Source organism: Martes martes (genome assembly GCF_963455335.1).
Source record: "Martes martes genome assembly, chromosome: 6".
NCBI classification, from domain to species: Eukaryota; Metazoa; Chordata; class Mammalia; order Carnivora; family Mustelidae; genus Martes; species Martes martes.
In genome coordinates, this window is record NC_137893.1 from 144606533 (window position 1) to 144625964 (window position 19432).

At 42.2% G+C, this 19432-nt stretch overlaps 2 protein-coding genes across 2 annotated transcripts in view; one reads left to right on the plus strand and one right to left on the minus strand.

The window, feature by feature from the left end:
- On the minus strand, positions 1-14736 carry TDP2 (tyrosyl-DNA phosphodiesterase 2). The gene is made up of 7 exons (XM_080805636.1): positions 14555-14736; positions 14390-14475; positions 10595-10768; positions 9828-9919; positions 8245-8363; positions 6558-6728; positions 1-1104 (listed from the first exon to the last, which is right to left on the minus strand). The coding sequence occupies exons 1-7, from the start codon at positions 14705-14707 to the stop codon at positions 823-825; spliced, it is 1077 nt and encodes a 358-aa protein (XP_080661762.1). The 5' UTR covers positions 14708-14736; the 3' UTR covers positions 1-822.
- The window catches only part of ACOT13 (acyl-CoA thioesterase 13), a 14641-nt gene continuing 9932 nt past the window's right edge, over positions 14724-19432 (plus strand). Inside the window, exon 1 of the mRNA XM_080805639.1 lies at positions 14724-15202. Within this exon, the coding sequence (XP_080661765.1) occupies positions 15122-15202 (81 nt within the window). The 5' untranslated portion in view covers positions 14724-15121. The remainder of the gene's footprint in view (positions 15203-19432) is intronic.

Here is a 19432-nt window from a genome sequence, read left to right on the forward strand (position 1 = left end):
AATAAGTAAAATTCTTTATTTAAAGTACAATCCTTTTACTGGGGAAAAAAATTTCTTTAAAGCACACTGAAAAGTGCTCCTTATCCCTCTCCTGTAAAATAATTCAACTGTATAAGACGTAAAACTAAAAGGCTATTCCTCCTTAAACATTTATTTTCTGTTAGGAAAAAAGCCCAACGCAGCTATAACACCAACTTAAATCATTATCAAGCCTAACTCTGGCAACATGAACAGCAACATGTTGACAAACATGAATTTTAAATAGTGAAGGCATTTCAAATCAAAAGATCTCATTTACAGCTTACCAATCATGTACTGTTAGCTGACAAAAATGAAGTCTGCTATAGGATAGTTGCCATCTACTTAAATGCACATAACCATGGCCTTTTCACTTAAGATTATCTGAATTGAAAGATCCAATCCTCCAAGCACAATAATGTCTCATTTTTAAAGATTTACTTAAATATAAACTATTTGGTGCCTGATTTTTAAAATATAATATAAAGGCTAGCCCAGAGACAACGTGGCCCTGCTTGAGAACCAGCTGGCAGCTTTGAGCAGTATCAGAAGCTTTGACGATCTTGGTGGCCTTTATAAAGTCTCATATTCTGTATGCTTTAGTTTAAATAAACATCAATATTTAGTTCTGAAATTTGAGGATGAAATCCACAAAATAAAAATCACAGTAGTTTTCTTCTGTTACAATGACGTAGTATATTAATTCTTCCATATAACCTACCTTTCCAGACAGGTAGAAATTAATTTGCAAAAATCCAGAACAAAATTACTCAGAAGACAGAAAACTCTTATTTGGAAAGCATTTCACAAGATTACATCTAAGTTGCAAAGAAGCCCCCAGTGATCACTAGGAAATCTACCACAGTCCAGTTTTTCCAACCCAAGGAGGTCCAAACTTTGGGGAACAATATGGCCACTTTCGGCGGCTGTCCTGAAAAATATTCGATCGAAACGAAGCTTACAGGCAGCGGATATTCCAAGGTTAGAGTTCATTTGTGTATCCCAGGTATACTGGCAATGCTTAGGTTTGCCCAAGAACTCCCAGACATCCAAAATGTTGTTGGGTAAACCACCACATTGGGTGACCTGAAAAGAAAAAGAAAACTTTTAGTCCTTTTTCTCCTAACCGAAAAAAGTTTTCACTATTATGTCCAAGTGCAACATTTCAAATCAGAATGTCACAAATTAATGCACCAATGTGAGATTATGTATTAATATTAAATATATTATAAAAAGCATTTTGCTGTATGGTAGGTAATATAAAAGTAATCTAAGTAGGTAATATAAAAGTATCTAAACAGCCAAAGAGGTCTGGAATTTGTCCTTCTCTTCTGCCATAAACAGATCCCTAACTCTGGGTAGCAGATAAAACTTAGAAGGCTGAAAATCCGCAGCCTCTATTATTGCTATTAGTTTTTAAAAAATAAATCCAAGTGAAAGGTAGGCAAAACTGTTACTCTATTTTAGTCTATAAATGTAGACATACAACATTTATATGATCGAATAAGGTTAACTGCCTTCATCGTTTCATTTGAAATTTACTATCAAATCTTCCTTCTCCCTCTTCACACCCCAGGATTTTAACAACATTTTATTGTGGCACAATACAGGCATACCTCCTTTTATTGCACTCCACAGACATTGTGCTTTTTACAAGTTGAAGGTCTGTGACAACGCTGCACTGAGCAAGTCTACTGGTGCCATCGCTCCGACAGTATCTGCTCACTTTGTGTCTCTGTGTCCCATTTCGGTAATCCTTACATTTCAAACTCTCTTACTACTTCTATATTAGTTACAGTGATCTGTGATCAGGATCTTTGATGTGACTATTGTACTTGTGCCCACATGATAGTGAACTTAATAAATATTGTGTGTTCTGACTGCTCCACGGACCAGCCTTTCCCTCTTCTTGCTCCCTTTCCATAGGTCTCCCTAACCCAAGACACAATATTGAAATTGAGTCACTTGTCTCCCACTTTAAATCGAAAGCTGCAAATGATCAAGCTTAGAGAGGAACGTGTATCTAAAGCCAAGATAGGCCAAATTGTGAATACAAAGGAAAAGTTCTGGAAGGAAATTAGAAGTCACTCCGGTAAACACATGAATGATAGTGAAACAGCATTACTGTTGATATGGAGAGTCAGAAGGGCCGAGAGAGAGAGAGAGAGAGAGAGAGAGAGAGAGAGAGAGAGAGAGACAGAGGGGAAGGATCACACCAGCCACAACATTCCCTTAGGCCAAAGCCTAATCCAGAACCGGACTCTAACTCTCAATTCTATGAAGGCTGAGAGAGGTGAGGAGCCGCAGAAGGAAAATCTGAAGCCAGGAGAGGTTGGTTCATGAGGCTTAAGAAACCATCCCTAGAACACAAAGTACAAGGCAAAGCAGCAGGTGCTGATGGAGAAGCCACAGCAAGTTCTCCAGAAGATGGAGCTGACAGGGTTAGCAAAGGTGGCTGCAGGAAACAACTGGTTTCCAATGTAGATGAGGCAGCCTTCTCTTGGAAGAGGCCATTTAAGGCTTTTACAGCTAGAGAGAAGTCAGTGCCTGGCTTTAGAGCTTCAAAGGACAGGCTGGCTCTCTTGTCAGGGGCCAATGCAGCTGCTGACTTGCAAGTTGAAGCCAATGCACATTCACCATTCTAAAACTCCTAGGGTCCTTAAGAATGATGCTAACTCCGTATGGAATTGTTGAACCACTGTCTTTTATACCTGAAACTCATGTAACACTGTATGTTAACTATACTGGAATTAAAATAAAAGCTTAATAATAAAAAAGGATGATGCTAAATCTTTTTTTTTTTCTTTTTAAGATTTATCTGAGAGAGAGAACAAGCAAGACAGAGAGAGCACAGGGAGAGAGGCTGAGGGAGAAACAGACTCCCCACTGAGCACAGAGCTTGATGCGGGGCTTGATCCCAGGACCCTGACCTGAGCTGAAGGCAGACACTTAACCGACTGAACCACCCAGGTGCCCCTAAATCTACCGTGTTCTGTATGTGGAACAACAAAGCCTGATGACAGCTCATCTGTTTACAATATGACTGATTATTTTAGGCCCACTGTTGAGACCTACTGCTCAGGAAGACAAAACAAAACAAAAAACTCCTTTCGAAATGTTACTGCTCGCTGACTATGCACCTGCTCAATGCACCTGCTCAACGCACCCATGAGCTGGTGTAGATGGACAAGGAGATGTTGTCTTCATGCCCGCTCACAAAGGATCCACTACGCAGCCCATGAAGCAAGGAGTCATTTCCACTTTCAAGTCTTACTATTTAGGAAGCACATTTTAGGGGCACCTGGGTGGCTCAGTGGGTTAAGCCTCTGCCTTCAGCTCAGGTCATGATCTCAGGGTCCTGGGATGGAGCCCCGCATTGGGAATCTCTGCTCAGCAGGGAGCCTGCTTCCTCCTCTCTCTCTCCCCCCGCCTGCCTCTCTGCCTACTTGTGATCTGTCAAATAAATAAATAAAATCTTTAAAAAAAAAAAAAAAAAGAAGCACATTTCACAATACAGCTGCCATATACAGTGATTCTTCTGATGGATCTGGGCAAAAATGTTAAAAAACCTGGAAAGGATTCAACATGCTAGATGTCATTCAGAACATTCATGATTCATGGGAAGTGGTCAAAATATCAACATTAGTGGAGCTTGGAAGGTGACTCCCAACTCTCAAGGATGACTTCGAGGGGTTCAGGACTTCAGCGGAGGAAGTCACTGCACATGTGGTAGAAACAGCAAGAGAATTAGAAGTAGAGCTACAATCTGATGGTAAAACTTGAAATGATTAAGAGTTGATTTTTTTTTAAAGATTTTATTTATTCATTTGACAGACAGGGATCACAAGTAGGCAGAGAGGCAGGCAGAAAGAGAGGAAAGGAAGCAGGCTCCCCGCTGAGCAGAGAGCCTGATGAGGGGCTCGATCCCAGGACCCTAGAATCATGACCTGAGCTGAAGGCAGAGGCTTTAACCCATTGAGCCACCCAGGCGCCCTAAGAGTTGATTCTTACAGATGAGCAAGAAAGTGGTTTCTTGAGATGGAATCTACTCCTGGTGAAAACTGTTGAAATGACAACAAAGGATTTGGAATATTATGTAGACTTAGTTGATAAAGCAGGGCAGGGTTTGCAAGGATTGACTCCAATTTTGAAAGAAGTTCTACTGTGGGTAAAATGGTATCAAAAGGCATTGCCCTGCACAGAGAAGTAATGAAAGCAAGAGTCAATCAATGTAGCAAACTTCATTGCCTTATTTCCAGAAATGGCTCCAGCCCTCCCACTCTTCAGCAACCACCACCCTGACCAGCCAGCAGCCATCAACATCAAGGCAAGACCCTCTACCAGCAAAAAAGTTCATGACTAGCTGACAACTTAGATGATGGTTATCATTTTTAGCAATAAAGTATTTTTATTAAGGTACATATACTGCTTTTTAGACATAATGCCCGTGAATACTTTATAATAGACTCCAGCAGTATAAGCATAATTTTATATGCAAGAGGAAACTAAAAAATTCGTTTGACTTGTTTTATTATAGTATGCACTTCATTACGGTTGTCTAGAGCTGAACCTGCAATACTTCTTAAACATAAAAGTTAGACACTCAGTACATCCACGTAACTGCGCAACTATCACCACCATCCATCTCTAGAACCTTTTCATTTTCCCAAACTCAAACTATACCCAATAAATGCTAACTACCCATTCTATCCTCCCCAGCCCCTGGTAACCACTATTATACTGTCTTTATGAATTTGACTACTTTAGGAAACTCACAGGAGAAGTCATAAAAAATTTGTCCTTTTGTAATGGGCTTATTTCATTTAGCGTACTGTCCAGGGTCTGTCCATATGGGAGCATGTTGTCAATATTTCCTTCCTGTTTAAGGCTGAATGATATTCCATCACATGAACACACAGTTTGTTTACCCATCCGTCAATGGTCCCTTTGGTCACTACCATGTTTTAGCTACTGTGAATAAGGCTGCTGCTTTGAACACAGGCGTGCAGACACCTCTTTGAGACCCTGCTTTTGTTTTGGGTACACACCCGAAGTGGAGCTGTTGGACCATATGGAAACTGTTTTTGGAGGAATCACCACATCATTTTCCATGGCAGCGATGCCACTTGATAGTCCCATCAGCACTGCACAAGGGTTCTAATCCAAATCCTCGCCAACACTTGTTCTTTTCTGGCATTCTGCTAATACTCATGCTAACCGATGTAATACCTCATGATGGCTTTGATTTACATTTCTGTAACGACTAGTGACGTTGAGCATCTTCTCTTGTACTTACTGGACATCTGTATATCTTCTTTGGAAAAATGTCTGTTTAAGTCTTTTCCTCATTTTTAAATCAGGTTGTTTCTTTTTTGTAGAAATTCTTCATATAACATCAATATCATATTAATTATATTATTATTACTCACTTGTCATCTGTAGGATTTACAAATATTTCTTCCATCCCATGGGCTGCCTTTTCACTCTGTGACCATGTCCTCTGATGCACAAAAGTTTTTCATTGTGATAAAGTTCATCTCATCTCTTTTCTTTTGTTGTCGTGCTTTTGGTGTCACATCCAAGAAGTTGACAAATCCCAGGTCATGAAGCTTTTCCCCTTCGTTTTCTTCTAAGAGTTTTATAGTTTTAGCTCTTACTTACAGGTCATTGATCTATTCTGAATACATTTTTATATAGGATATAAGGCAAGGATGCACCTTTGTTTTTTTTTAAAAAAACAAAGTTAGTCAACCAGGTACCACAAAACAGCTACCATGAAGTCATTGATTTGCAAACAGTCCAAGAGCCAGACTTTTTTAGAAATGATCTGTGTTCAAGAGCACAAGATCACAAAGAAAAGCATTTAGGATGCTGCCTTCACTTCGGAAGTCCCGACAGGCTTCCATTTCTCATTTCACTTCTTCCTCTACTCCTGGAGTTCATGGCAGTGAAATCAATGTTTCAATTCACTTCTAATCTGATTTGAGTTCAGCCAGAGATGGGGGGAAAGGCAAGGCCAGCTTAGCATTTAATATGATCTAAGTCTAGAGAGGTCCTAAAAAAATCCCAATACGTCTCAAATGAACTAAGGGGAAAGAGATTTGTTTCAGTCCTGGAGATGGTAGTACCAGGAAAAGGGGGTTTAAAAAAAAGTAGATAAAAGAAAACTCAGAAGAGAGGTAGGAAAAATTATGATACCCAAATCTTTCTGTTCTCCTCACCTTCCAACTCGAGATACTGTAAAAAAACTTAAATCTTTTCTGAACTCTCTATCGTTTTCTCTATACCTCTCTTTTTAATCAACACATACCATTTTGCGTTGTCTGTTTCAGATGTAATAACTCAGTTTTCCCCCAGTAATGTCAAAGCTCCTCCTGCTTCCACTTCCCCAGTGCCAAGGCTTCTGTATAGGCCAAGTACTTACTGAACTGCATCCGTAAGATCGCTTACACATTATAACAGCTTTGGTCAAAAGAAACCTAAATTAGTTTCCACAGCAATAATCCGCCCACAAGCACAAAACTGGCTTTGTCACTCACTTCGTGATCCCTTAAATTTGTATCTCCCGCAAATATAACTGTAGCTGACTGTGGAGCCTCTTGCATTTTCTTTAAAACCATTTTTAACTGATTCATTCGTTCCTTAGCATGCCCTCTGGTGCTCTCCAAATGAGAAGTCATAAGGCAAAGTTCATTTCCCGACACACTTGCCTGCAACAGGATAAATAATTATAGCTGTTAAAATTCACTACCACCAATGTGGAAATTTGATAACAGAATCAACCGATTGTTCAATTGATTGGGATATATTTACCAAAGCAGAACTATGTAACCAGCACTGTGCTCGTATTTCTAGGTCAAGCTGCAACATGCTAATCCTGCTCCCAAAGAAGACTATTTAGCAAGCACCCACTAATACTGCAAGACCTACCTCAAATGTCACCTTCACTCGCATCCTTCACCAATGTCCCCAGGCAATCAGTGGCTCCCTCCTCAATATCCCTATAGCATACTGGAAAGACTACCTTTAAAGTCCCCTACACTGACCCACAGCATAATTATTTCTCTCCTACAAAGTCATGAGTCATTTGAAAGTGAAGATGGCTCTTTTATTTTCTGCTATTATCAAGAGCCTAGCACATAGGTACTCAAGAAAAGTCACTTAAATGAATAACAGAATCATTTACCATCTTGCAGTTAAGATACTAACAATGCAGGATCTGTTAATTATTTAAACTGCCTGCAGAAGCAAGTCCAAATTCTTTCACACTGGGCATTCATGACCTTCTATAATGTGGATCCTACCTATTTTACCAACTTCCTGTCACACTACTCCTTTTCATGCCCTCTACACCCAACTGAATGTGATGTTCATTTATACTTATATATGTCCTTTCTCACATATTTTTATATTATACACACACATTGCGCAATATGCAATTTGCCGAAGTTTGCTCATGGTGGTTCTGCCGCATGGACTGGTCTGTTCTTAATGCTTACATCTTACATATTTTTCAGGGCTCAACTCAAACATAAATTCCCTCATGAAACTTTCACTAAGCAACCTAGCTAATCTCAGCACAAGAAAAAAATTTTGTGACTGTGTATGGCAACAGCTGCTAACTGGACTACTGTGGTGATCATTTTGCAACATATACAGATATCCAATCATTGCATTGTACACCTGAAATTATGTACTGTTGTGCCAAATATGCCTCAATTAAAAGAAATAAAACAAAAAACAATCTAGCTAAAAGTTATCTCTAAACTTCCATGGCACATCATCACACCTCCTCCAGGGGCATTTTATGCCTTTCCTTTATTCTAGTTACTATGTACTACAATCTCTCCCTTGCTAATCTATAAACTCTAGGAGAGTAAGATCTTTTGATCGATTCTTGTAAGCCTTACAGAGTATAACAGAGTACCATATGCAATACATTTGGGGGGGGGAACCACTTTAGGAAGCAAATGTGAACTGTTGGTAGATTTTTGAGTATTCTTAGGAAGATATCTAACGGATCAGGATTATTATGTTTACAAATTTGTATTTGTGTAAAAACTTAACTTACAATGTCCTTTAAGACTATTTAAAAGAATGTAGAAGAAATAAAATTTTCTCTAATGGCAATTAGGGAGAAAAAAAAAAAACAAACCACAATGGAACTATAAGAAACAACTCATTGTTAAAAAAAAAAAAAAAAGTAAATTCTAAAAAATTACTTACATACACACACAAAAGGTTTCTCATCATTTTTGTATTTGGAAAAGGGATAATCTCTTGGCTTTTAAATTTCACTCTCGATTTCTTCAACATTATAGCTGTGAAATATCCTTCTTCATGACCTTCAAATGTTTGTGGGAAAGAATATAGGCTGAGAAGTCAAGAGTGTAGTTTATCACAAAGTTCCCCTACCGAAGGTTTTATAATAGGTACAGATACTTAAATGGATCTGAACCTTCAAAATAGGTGAAGACAGCCAACTGAGTCCCTATGTTTACCTCCCCCTCCCAAAATGTAGCTGGATGTATCAAAGAAATGCAAAAATAAAAAAGAATTCACATAAGTGCCAAAAATAGTTAATGATGCCAATATCAAGTAAGAAAATCTGAGAAATGTCTGAGACACTGAGCCAAGCTAACATGCATTCACTTCTCACCCTGAAAGCATCAGAAAAACTATAGTAAATGAACAAAAAATTTAGAAAGGTATAAAATCATAATTAGAGAAAAGAATAGAAGTAGGGGGGCAGTGAATAAAAGTTTCCAACTGTTTTCCAGAAAACAAAATAGCTGAAGAAGTGGAAAGTGGTTTACTGGAGCAGAGGGAAACCAGGAAAAGAAAAGGGCAGAAGGAAGGAAACAAGGGAAGGAAAGGGAGGGCCAAGGAGGACAACAGGTGGCGACAAAAATGATAGTCTGCAAGCAAGTGGGGGAGGGCGAGGGGGACTGAGAAGGAGGAAAGGAGAAAGGGAAAGAATTTTCCAGAACTGAAGGTCACAATCCTCCAGTAAAGTTCCTACCACACGTTCAGCACAATAAACGGAAGGGAAAAACGAAACAAACAAAAAAACCCGACACACTCACACACACACACACACACACACACACACACACACACACAAAAATGAGGAAGAAAACCAAGTAGGAGGAATAGCATGGTATTCAGAAAACAAGAAATCTAAAACAGAAAAGAGTCAAAAAGAATCCCCAAAAGAATGCAGAGAAGTTGTCCTACAAAGAAAGAGAGATTACCCTCTCCTTAGCAACTGAGAATTTATTCATAAATCAAAATTAAAATCACATACTACGTAACAGTGAAAGTCAAAGAAAACCCGAGATTTAGCCAACGATTATGGAATGCAGCCAGGGTGTGGTACATTAAATGCACTCAGTAAAAACAAAATAGATGGAAGAGCCTTTTAAATAACTATCCACGGCAAAAAGCTAGGAAAAAAAACAAAATAAATTAAAAGAAATAAAGACAGACTTTCTGAAAAAGTATAACCAAAATGCAATAATCACACTTAAATTTTTAATAAATTAATTTTACCAAAAAACGACTCCAGGTCTCAAATTTTGGCAACTTAATATTTTCCTGAAAAACCATCCATTCCCAATACTTTTCCCATATATTAAGCTGTATAACATATTCTCTTATGGTTTTTCTAGTATCCTGTATCTGGCTTACTTTTCTCAAACTTTTTTTATTTTTGCTTTTTCTTGTGTGTACTCGTATGGGCTAACCTTGATTTATCTCTTTCATTGACTGTTTTTCGAAGACAAAGATAGTAACAGGAAAATTGTTACCTGTAATCATCTCATAACTACTTGCTCTCTTCTTTAGGTAGCTACAATACGGGGGAATAACTTCCTGTAGAAATACCACATCTGGGCTGTACCTAATTCAAAACATCAATTTTTAATAAATACCAAGTATACTATTTCATTTGCTGACACCTAGATTAGCAGAACACCACAACATAAAAGAAACACAAAACTACTGCCCCCTAGGGCACCCTAACACTCAGTGTTTATACTGATATTTGGTAACTATAAAATGCGAAAGATCTGTGCTATTTAACAAATACTGTAAGAACAAATTAAGTTAGAAAAACATATGTCCTAACACTTTAAAGTGAGAAGAACTGGAATCACTGACAACAGGAATCAGTATATGTTAGAGCGCCTACGAGGGTCCTATACTACAGTAGATGCCTTCCAAGTTACCAATCCTCATAAAACAATTATCCATAAGGACACCGAGCTGCAGAGAACCCCGGTGGTTCACAGGGGACTACAGAAGGTCATACAGCTAGTGTGTAGCAGATACAGACCATTTTGGTAATTTAATTTTCAGAGCAATAATTATATACAAGGTTTATTAAGTGAAACAGTACTAGAAGCCTTCTAACATCGTCCATACTCTTGCTCTCAGAGGCAATCACTCTCCATTCTTTACGTTTCTTCTGGAACTCAGATCGGATTCCAAAACCCATAATCTCGACCATTACCCTCTTTATAGATAGGTAAGCCACGTAATCATGCCACCATTGAACCTAAGCAATAATACTTACAAAGTTAAATAGGAACACACCCCTCGAGCCCTCTCTTGCAGACTGTTTAGATCCAATCCATCAACGTTCCAGGTAATGAAAGAGAACACGCTGCCATCTTCTCGCGGAATCCCTTCAGATGTACTGGCTTTAGAACTAACGGAATCAGTTGTCTCTTCATTTGTTAGGTCAACACTGGCGAGATCACAATGAAACACAACTCTGCAAATTATCTCTGAACTGATTAATTTTAAATTATTTTCTATTAGTAGCCCTCATCTTATATAGAAAGAAATTTTGTAAACTATGACCTGAAATTAGACTACATAGTATAAGATTTCCAAATTTGGATTCACTTTAAATCATATGTGAAATGTATGAAACATGTGAAATAAGATCTCATTTTGAGTAACAGCTGCAAATTCTTTACTAGTCCCCTCACTGGAAGGTGAAGTCTAATGCCGCCCCCTGCCCCCCCGCCCCGACTCTGGGCCTTACTGATTCACTTGACCAACAGAATATGGTAGAAAGGAAATCCTGGCACTTCTGAGGCTTGGTCATAAGAAACTTTGCAGCTTTCACTCAAGCGTTTTTGACCACTCTCTCCCGAGAGATCATGTAAGAAGTCTGACTGCCCTGACACTGCCATGCTGGAGAGGCCACATGCACAAGCTCCAGACCACCATCCTGACGCCACCTCCCACCATCCCCGCCAAGGCAGGTATTTGAGTGAAGGGACAAACCATTATTAAAAGGTGACCGACAAGCAGTTATACACAATACATAAATTTAAGAAATAGGTTTTTATACTTATAACGTTAATAAATTTAATGCAAATAATTTAACTTTTTAATTAAAAAGTTTATTGAGATATAACTGACATACAACATTATATTCATTTCAGGTGCACAACATAATGATTTCGTATTTGTATACATTGTAAAGTGACCACCATGATCAATCAATCTAGTTAACTTATTATTTTAACTTATTTGGAAATAATACCAGACTTTCAGCAAAACAGTATTAAGAATTCTTTTCACCATTCACCCACATAAATGTTGACACCTCACTTCCTTAACATTTACCTGCTTTGCTCTTTTTATTCTGAGATGTTTGCAGAAATACCTTTGTATGTACCTCCTAGAAACAAGGACAGGCTTATATATATACACCTAGTATTACTGAACATTAGAAAGTTATCACTTATACAACATTATCATATAATTTTAAGACTTCTTCAAATTTTGCCAATTGTGCCACTAACGTTCCAGTTTATAGTTCTGAGCCAGGGAACTCCTCCCTTTAACCATTACTCAGCTGGATTCACATTTTTTCTGTGGAACTATTTCGGGGAATCCACTTCCTGTCTCAATGTCTTCTCTTTCTTCTTTTTTTAAGATTTTATTTTTAAACAGGCTCTATACCCAACATGGGGCTTAACTTACAATCCCATGATCAAAGATCACAAGCTCTACCATCAAAAGTTGCATGCTCTACCAACTGAGCCAGCCAGGCACCCCCAGCACATAGTTTTGTTTTGTTTTGTTTTGTTTTGTTTTAAGTAGGCTCCACGCCCACAACAGCGAGGGCTTAAACTCACCACCCTGAGATCAAGAGCCTCTGTTCCAATTTCTTTATTGGTTACAATTTAGGTTGCAAGTGATGGAAATTAACTCAGGCTCCTATGAGCAAAACAGAGGCATTTAGAAGGCAACAGAAACATGTCACAGAGCCAGGTATGGGAGTGCAGCTATCCCTGAGGAAAGGCAATCGAGGCTTTCTCTTGATCTGACTCCACTGACTCAACTTCCCTGGGCTTCGTTCTCCTTCTGCAGAGCACCATTCTCCGCTTCCCCACAAATACTAGGTTCACGTTACTGTTCCAGCTCCACAGGAAGGTTCAGACCGAACTCGCTTCCTCCCGATCTGGAAATCCCAGGAGAGAGGACCTGACAGGCCAGCTTGAGCAAGGCGAATACTACAACAGGTGAGGCAGAGCTCTGTCACCGTGGATGAGGGGGCAACTCCCCCAGTAACAGGCTAGTCAGGGAAAGGAGCCTAAAGAAATGGTCTTATTACATCTGTAAGGTGGTGCAGCTGAAGAGCTCAAAGGGACAAGTGTCTTCACTATGAACAGTTAACTCTGCAGGCTGCCCATATATCCGGGAGAACTTTATATACATTTATTAAGAGCTTATTACACGCCAAATATTGTTCTAGACTCTGGGAACTTAATGTACAAAACAGATACTAACTTTGCAAAATGGTAGTTTAGAGGGAGACAGAAAACATTAAACAGCAATTATAATATAAACTAAGTTACTACCAGCGGGCTCATGCACGATGCTGCAAGATTACCCACAAGGGAAAACCTACCCAGACTTGAGAGATCAGGGAAAGCTTCTTGGAGGTAAGACATGTCTAAGCTGGGCCTTAAAGTAAATACTACTTAACATGGAAAGAGTCGGAAAAAAAAGGTTCTAGGCAAAGGTAATAAATGTGGGAAACAAAGGCGAAAGAAAAATTAAATTTCCTTACTGCCTACAGGCCACTGACAAGTCCCTGAAACAAGCAGAGCGCCCTTCCCCTGGGGACTCAGCGGCCTTAATGTTAATACTTTGCTAAGGGCAAAAGTCAGTCTTAGCCCAACTACCCAGGATCCTGTGAGTCTACTTCAACACAGAAAAACGCCCTTGGAAACTTCCTCCATCTCTACCACTCTCTCCCAAGGTACGTGTTGGCAATCATTCCCCAAGCATATGACCCACCGATACCCATCTGAAGGGTCTCATGACGGAGTTTTTACTAAACAGTAATAAGTGACCTTTTCCTAACAAGAGCTAGCCCCCTCAAGGTCCTGGAAACCCTGCTTCCAAAGTACCTTAGAGACTCTAACCCCCTCCCACCTCGAAAGCCTGTAATGGGCCACTCCTCCCAGTACAGCTCTTTCAGCCTAGGGGCTCTGACCCCGTCTTTAGTAAAACCACCTTATTTGCACCAAAGAGGTCTCAAGAATTCTTTCTGGGGCGCCTGAGTGGCTCAGTCAGTTACGGGGCTGCCTTCGGTTCAGGTCATGATCTCACGGTCCTGGGATCTGTCCCCGTACCTGGCTCTCTGCTCAGCAGAGTCGGCTTCTCCCTCTGCCCCTCCCACCGCGCTCTCGCTGTCTCTCTGAGATAAATGAAATCTTAAAAAAAAAAAAACAAAAAAAACAAAAAAAAAAACTTTCCCGGCCGTGGGTTCCAAACCCCGCTCTCGCTGTCTCTCTGAGATAAATCAAATCTTTAAAAAAAAAATAAAAAAAAAAAATCTTTCCCGGCCGTGGGTTCCAAACCCCGCTCTCGCTGTCTGAGATAAATCAAATCTTAAAAAAAAGAAAAAAGAAAAAAAAGTCTTTCCCGGCCGTGGGTTCCAAACCATTCCTACATCATTAAGTATCTTTACAAGGGACGCAAGGCAAGAGAGAACGCCCACTGGAGAAAGCGAAAGCTGGATGCCCGGTAACAACTTGCGGGACAGGGAAGAGGGTGAGGGGACACGAACCGGCAAAGACGGGCGGCGGTCGAACTGCGGGGAGGTGGACGCGTCCGGACCTCGGGGCAGCGCGGAAGCTCCCGCTCCCGCCGCCGGCAGGGAGTGCGCGAGCGACCACCCCAGGAAGCTCCCGCTCTGGAGCACAGAACTCTGCCTCCCCCACCCACTCCGAAGCGCTCACGTCCCAACCCCGCCCGGCCCGAGGAGGGGTCCCTCCCGGCCCCCAGCGCCGCGCCTCCGCCCGGCCCGCGCCTCCGCCCGGCCCGCGCGCCCCCTCACCAGCACTCGGGCCCCGCCGCCGTGCTAGGGCGGCTCTCCGCGGCGCTGGCCTCCGCGGGCGGCTCGAAGAAGGAGTTCAGCGCTCTCTGGAAAACACACACAGCGGTGAGACCCGGGCGCGCCCCGGCCCGAGGCGAGGAGGAGGGAGAGAGCAACGAAGCTTACTTCCATCTCCCAGTCGTTCTCCGCCAGGTAGCACTGAGCCAGGCCGGGGTCGCACTCCGCGACCGAGGCAAACTCCACGCACAGAAGCCGCCGCTTCTTCACCTCGGGCTCGCCCTCGGCCCGCTCCGCCTCCGAGCCGCTCGGCCGCTCCATGGGCTCGCCCGGGGATCCCCGCGCCCCCCCGCAGCGACTGAGGGCCGACGCCCGGATCTGCGCAGGCGCCCGCCGCCAGGGCGCGCCCACCTCAACCACCCGGCCGGAAACGCGCTCCTCCCTCGGAGGGCGAGAGGCCGGATTGCGCCGCGGGCGAGCGGTCCGGGGCGGGGCCGGGGGCCACGGCGCGTGCGCGGTCACAACGCAGGTGGGGGTGGGGGCGGGACGTGAGAGCGAGAGCCGCTGGGCCGCTGGCGGTGAGTGAAAGAGACGCCAGACGCCGAGCGCCAGCGGGCGGAGAGGACGCGGCTGTCTTTGCCTTGCCTGTCCTTACCCCTTCGCGGACTTCGGGGTCCCCCCGACTCAACCCAAGCTTCCTTCTTGCGTTGTGTCCGGAAGCCGGAGCGGTCCACGATGAGCCGCTTGACCCAGAACGTGCTGGAGCTGATGAAGTCGATGGCCCGTGTCCCCGGTTTTGACCGAGTTTTGGAAAAGGTACTGCCGCGGGAGCGCCGGCCTCTAGAGAAAGCGCGAGGCTCGGGGTGTCTCTCGCTAGAGCCCGCCGGACCGCCCGGGTAACGTCCCTTGACAGCGGTGATGACGGCTGTCCCGGAGCGTCCCGTGTGTCAGGTCGGGCGCCTGGTTTGTTTCGCGGGAAGGGATGCTACGGAGTTCGGATCTGCCTTGATTTACGGTTGGTTTCCTTCCAGATTAAACCCCCTGCCGGTTGGAAACACGGCAAATGGAAAGTGCGTTTGATATACCTAAGCCTAGTCGCTTAGCCTCGCCTGTTCGATGGGCTCAGATCACTTCTTAGCCTGCACTTGGGCAGAATCATCGAACGCAAGGCCAATTCCGTAGAAAGTGTTGAATATCTCTTTAGTTTATTGAATGCTGTACTGAAAGGGGAAAACGGAGTGGTTGTATAGGTGTAGAATAATTTCCTTCCTTCCTAGAGGACGCCAGCGAGGAGGAGGGGGAGAGGGAGAGAGAATCTTACGCAGGCTCCAGGCCCAGCACAGAGCCCAGGCAGGGCTCAGTCTCACGTGAGATCTGTGGTCATGACCTGAGTAGAAATCAAGAGTCCCGGGCTTAACCTCCGGAGGCACCCAGGCACCGCTAGTTACAGTATAATTTTAAGTAGAGTTGCTAGCCCTCCTGCTGTCGGGGCTGACTGGGAGCTGCCGCTCACTGCCACCGCCCCGCATCTGGCGAGCATGGTACTGCGTGTGACTAGCTTGGGTTAAGATGGAAATTGAAAATTCGAAGTTTCTACTGAATGTGTAACACTGTCACACCATTATGAAGTTGAGAAATCTTAAGTCAAACCGTCGTCAGTCGGGGAATGTTTAAGTGATTCTCACTCGTGGAGACAATTTCTTGATTTCAGAGCGGGAAAGGACTAAAGCTTGGCCTTCAACATACAGATGCCAGTAGTGCTCTGAGGAAAAGAGTAAGAGACAATGTCTACACTTAAGATGCACTTGCAGCCTAGAGGATTAGAAAATAAATAATTGCAGTAAGGTGGGAAAGCCGGATTCCAGGCAGGGATGGCCTCTGTCTCCTTGGCACATGAACAGACTAGCCCACATTCCTAGTTTTCGGTGTCTTTGTAGAAATCGTCTTACCTAGGAATCATTTATAAATAAATATGAATAACAGAAGCCCTTGGTTATGTAAGATTTGGAAGACACTTGACCACCAAAGAACTTCTAGGTTTTTTCCTAAATAGTTTAAGTATGCATGCTTGTTTTCCTTTTAGAGAGGGAGGTGGGTCAGGGAGAGACTGAAGGAGAGAGAGAGAATCTTAATTTAGCAGGCTCCATGCCCAGTGCAGAGCTGGATGCAGGATTTGACCTCACAACTCCCAGCTCATGACCTGACCTGAAATCAAGAGTCAGATGCTTAACTGACGGAGCCACCCAGGCACCTTTGCCTGTTTTCCTTCTGATTGGGAAAGAGTATTGGGAACTTTGCAAATACATACTTTGAAAGTGGAGTTTAAACACACACCAACTGCTGTCATCTGTAGGAAGAATGTAGGCCGTTGGACCAAAGTCTTCCTCCTGGAAACATTTGGGCTACATTTTCAGTATTTCAATCATTATAGCCAAGGGCTTTTGTGAAAAACATAGGAAATCATACTCAAATGTATTCAATGTTTTCAAATAGCAAGCACTATAAAATCCAAGGATATGCTACTTTTTAACAGTAACTTTTTGAGAGAGATACATGCAACAAAAGAAGTATTGGACTAAGGGGAAGACTGAATTCCCTAAAAACATCACTAGCCATTTTTAAACTAGCCATTATTTTAAACTAGCCTTTATTAAACTTTTAACAACCAAACTTTGGGTGTGTGTCCTCCCCTGATAATCTTGCTGTGGGTTGGATTTGCCTTTGAGTAGTCTGATAAAAATCTCATACATTGAACAGTCACACTGTAACAAGCATAAACTTCGCTTATGCCTGAGTTGGCCTTGGTGGTCCAAGTCTTCCAATAGGATATGCCTGTTAAACCTGACGTACAGAGTTTCTCAGAAGTTGTAGTAAGATTGAATAGGGGTACCTGTGAGTCTAGACCCAGCACTGTCCAGTAGAGATGTAGCACAAGCTACAAATGCAAGCCACACATATCATTTTATTTATATATGTATATGTGTGGGTGTATATACATATATATATACACATACATATATATATAACTATAAAAAAAGCAAAAATAAGTAAAATTAATTTTACTAATACATTTTAAGCAACTCATTATATTCAAAATTATATTATTTTAGCATGTAATCCATACAAGAGTATCCTGTTTTGGGGACTTCATCCTTGAAATCCAGTGTGAATTTTAAACTTAACAGCACATCCCAGTCATACTGGCCATGTTTCAAGTGCTCAATATTGACATCAGGCTAGTGGCTACCATACTAACTGCACAGGTCAGTACCGCTGTAGGTGTTCTGTATTAATTTGATCTAAAATAGGATCTGTGCTTGTTTGTGTCTTGTGTGGGCACAGTTGCTTGGGCTAGAATATATATTTATGGTGATGCATAAAGCTAGTTGTGAATTTGGTTCCTTTCCTATTATTGTAAACTTAAAAGTAACATGACCTAAACCAGTGTTTCTCAACTAGGGGTAATTTTGTTCCCTGAGGACAGTGTTTGCGGACGATTGGAGTGGGATGGAAAGGGCACTATGGGGGGCATCTCCTGGGTGGAGGCCACAGATACTAACTGTCCTCCTGTGCGCAGGCTCCTTCCCCCCAACTCCCCACAATAATGAGTCATCCAGTGCACATGTCAACGGTGCTGACATTGAAAAACCTTCTTAATCATTCTCTCTATCCTGGGTTAAAACTAAATAAATAGCAAAGTATAAACCATCTCTTTGTGCTGAACTTCGGCTGTTCAGATCATGGAACTTCCTTTTATCCCCTTGGTCTTGGTATGGGATAAAATGTGTTTTTTTCTAAATCTCTAGTTAACAATTATTTATATTCTCTTTGTTAAAATAACTAGCGTGTTGTTTGTTGCCTCACCGGTCCTTGACTGACGAAATTATTTCATGTCAAATAGTTGTCCCTTTGGTTATTTAAATAGGAAACTAGAGATTGTTCTAGATAAGAATGTTCATTTTTAAGCATTTAATGCAAGCATATTGTTAAAACTAAATGGGAGTAAGGGTATATATGATCTTTTTCAGACACACCTGTGCTCTTATCACTGCTTTTGCAAAGATCAGAAGCACTAATGTTTCTTCTTTTTATTTTATTTTATTTTTTTTAAAGATTTTATTTATTTATTTGACAGAGAAAGATCACAAGTAGGCAGAGAGGCAGGCAGAGAGAGAGAGAGAGGGAAGCAGGCTCCCCGCTAAGCAGAGAGCCCGATGTGGGACTCGATCCCAGGACCCTGAGATCATGACCTGAGCCGAAGGCAGCGGCCCAACCCACTGAGCCACCCAGGCGCCCTGTTTCTTCTTTTTAAGTAGGCTCCATGGCTAGTGTGGAGCACATGTAGGGCGGGCCTGAATTCATGACCTTGAGGTCAAGACCTGGGCTGAGATCAAAAGTCAGACACTCAACGGACTGGGCCACCTAGGCGCCCCTCTTCTTATTACTGAGTGTTAAGAAGCAAGTGAGCCGTACAGTACTATTACTTTAAGTCTGCCCCATTATCCAGGCCTACAGTGGCCTTACTAACTACTCCAATAGAGACAACGAGCTCCCCAAAAGAGAGGTGCGTTTTTTTCTTGATTATATACAAAAGACAGTTCTGTCCTGAGTGCTAACCTCTGATTCTTTTGAAGGTCTTTTTGTTGTTTTGGTTTTGTTTTTTGAGGAGCAGGGAGGGGCAGAGGGAGAGGAGAGAATTTAAGCAGACTCCACACTGAGACGTAGAGCCCGACCTGGGACGCGATCCCACAACCCTGAGATCACAACCTGAACCAAAACCAGGAGTCAGACACTCGGCTGACTGAGCCACACAGGCGCCTCATTTTAAATGTTGTTTTTTAATGAATTAAGTAGGATAACACTTGAAATTTTTATAATATTCCCATGGAGTTTTGGGTTTTGGACAGATGTTTAGAACCAGCGTATAAAATCTACTAAAAGATGGTGACTTTCTATTCCTCCAAAACCGATCTGTTGAAGAAGGCACTCTGCACTCAGTCCTGCTTCTGGTGTCAAATTAATGCACAAGATCTTACCTTAGAACAT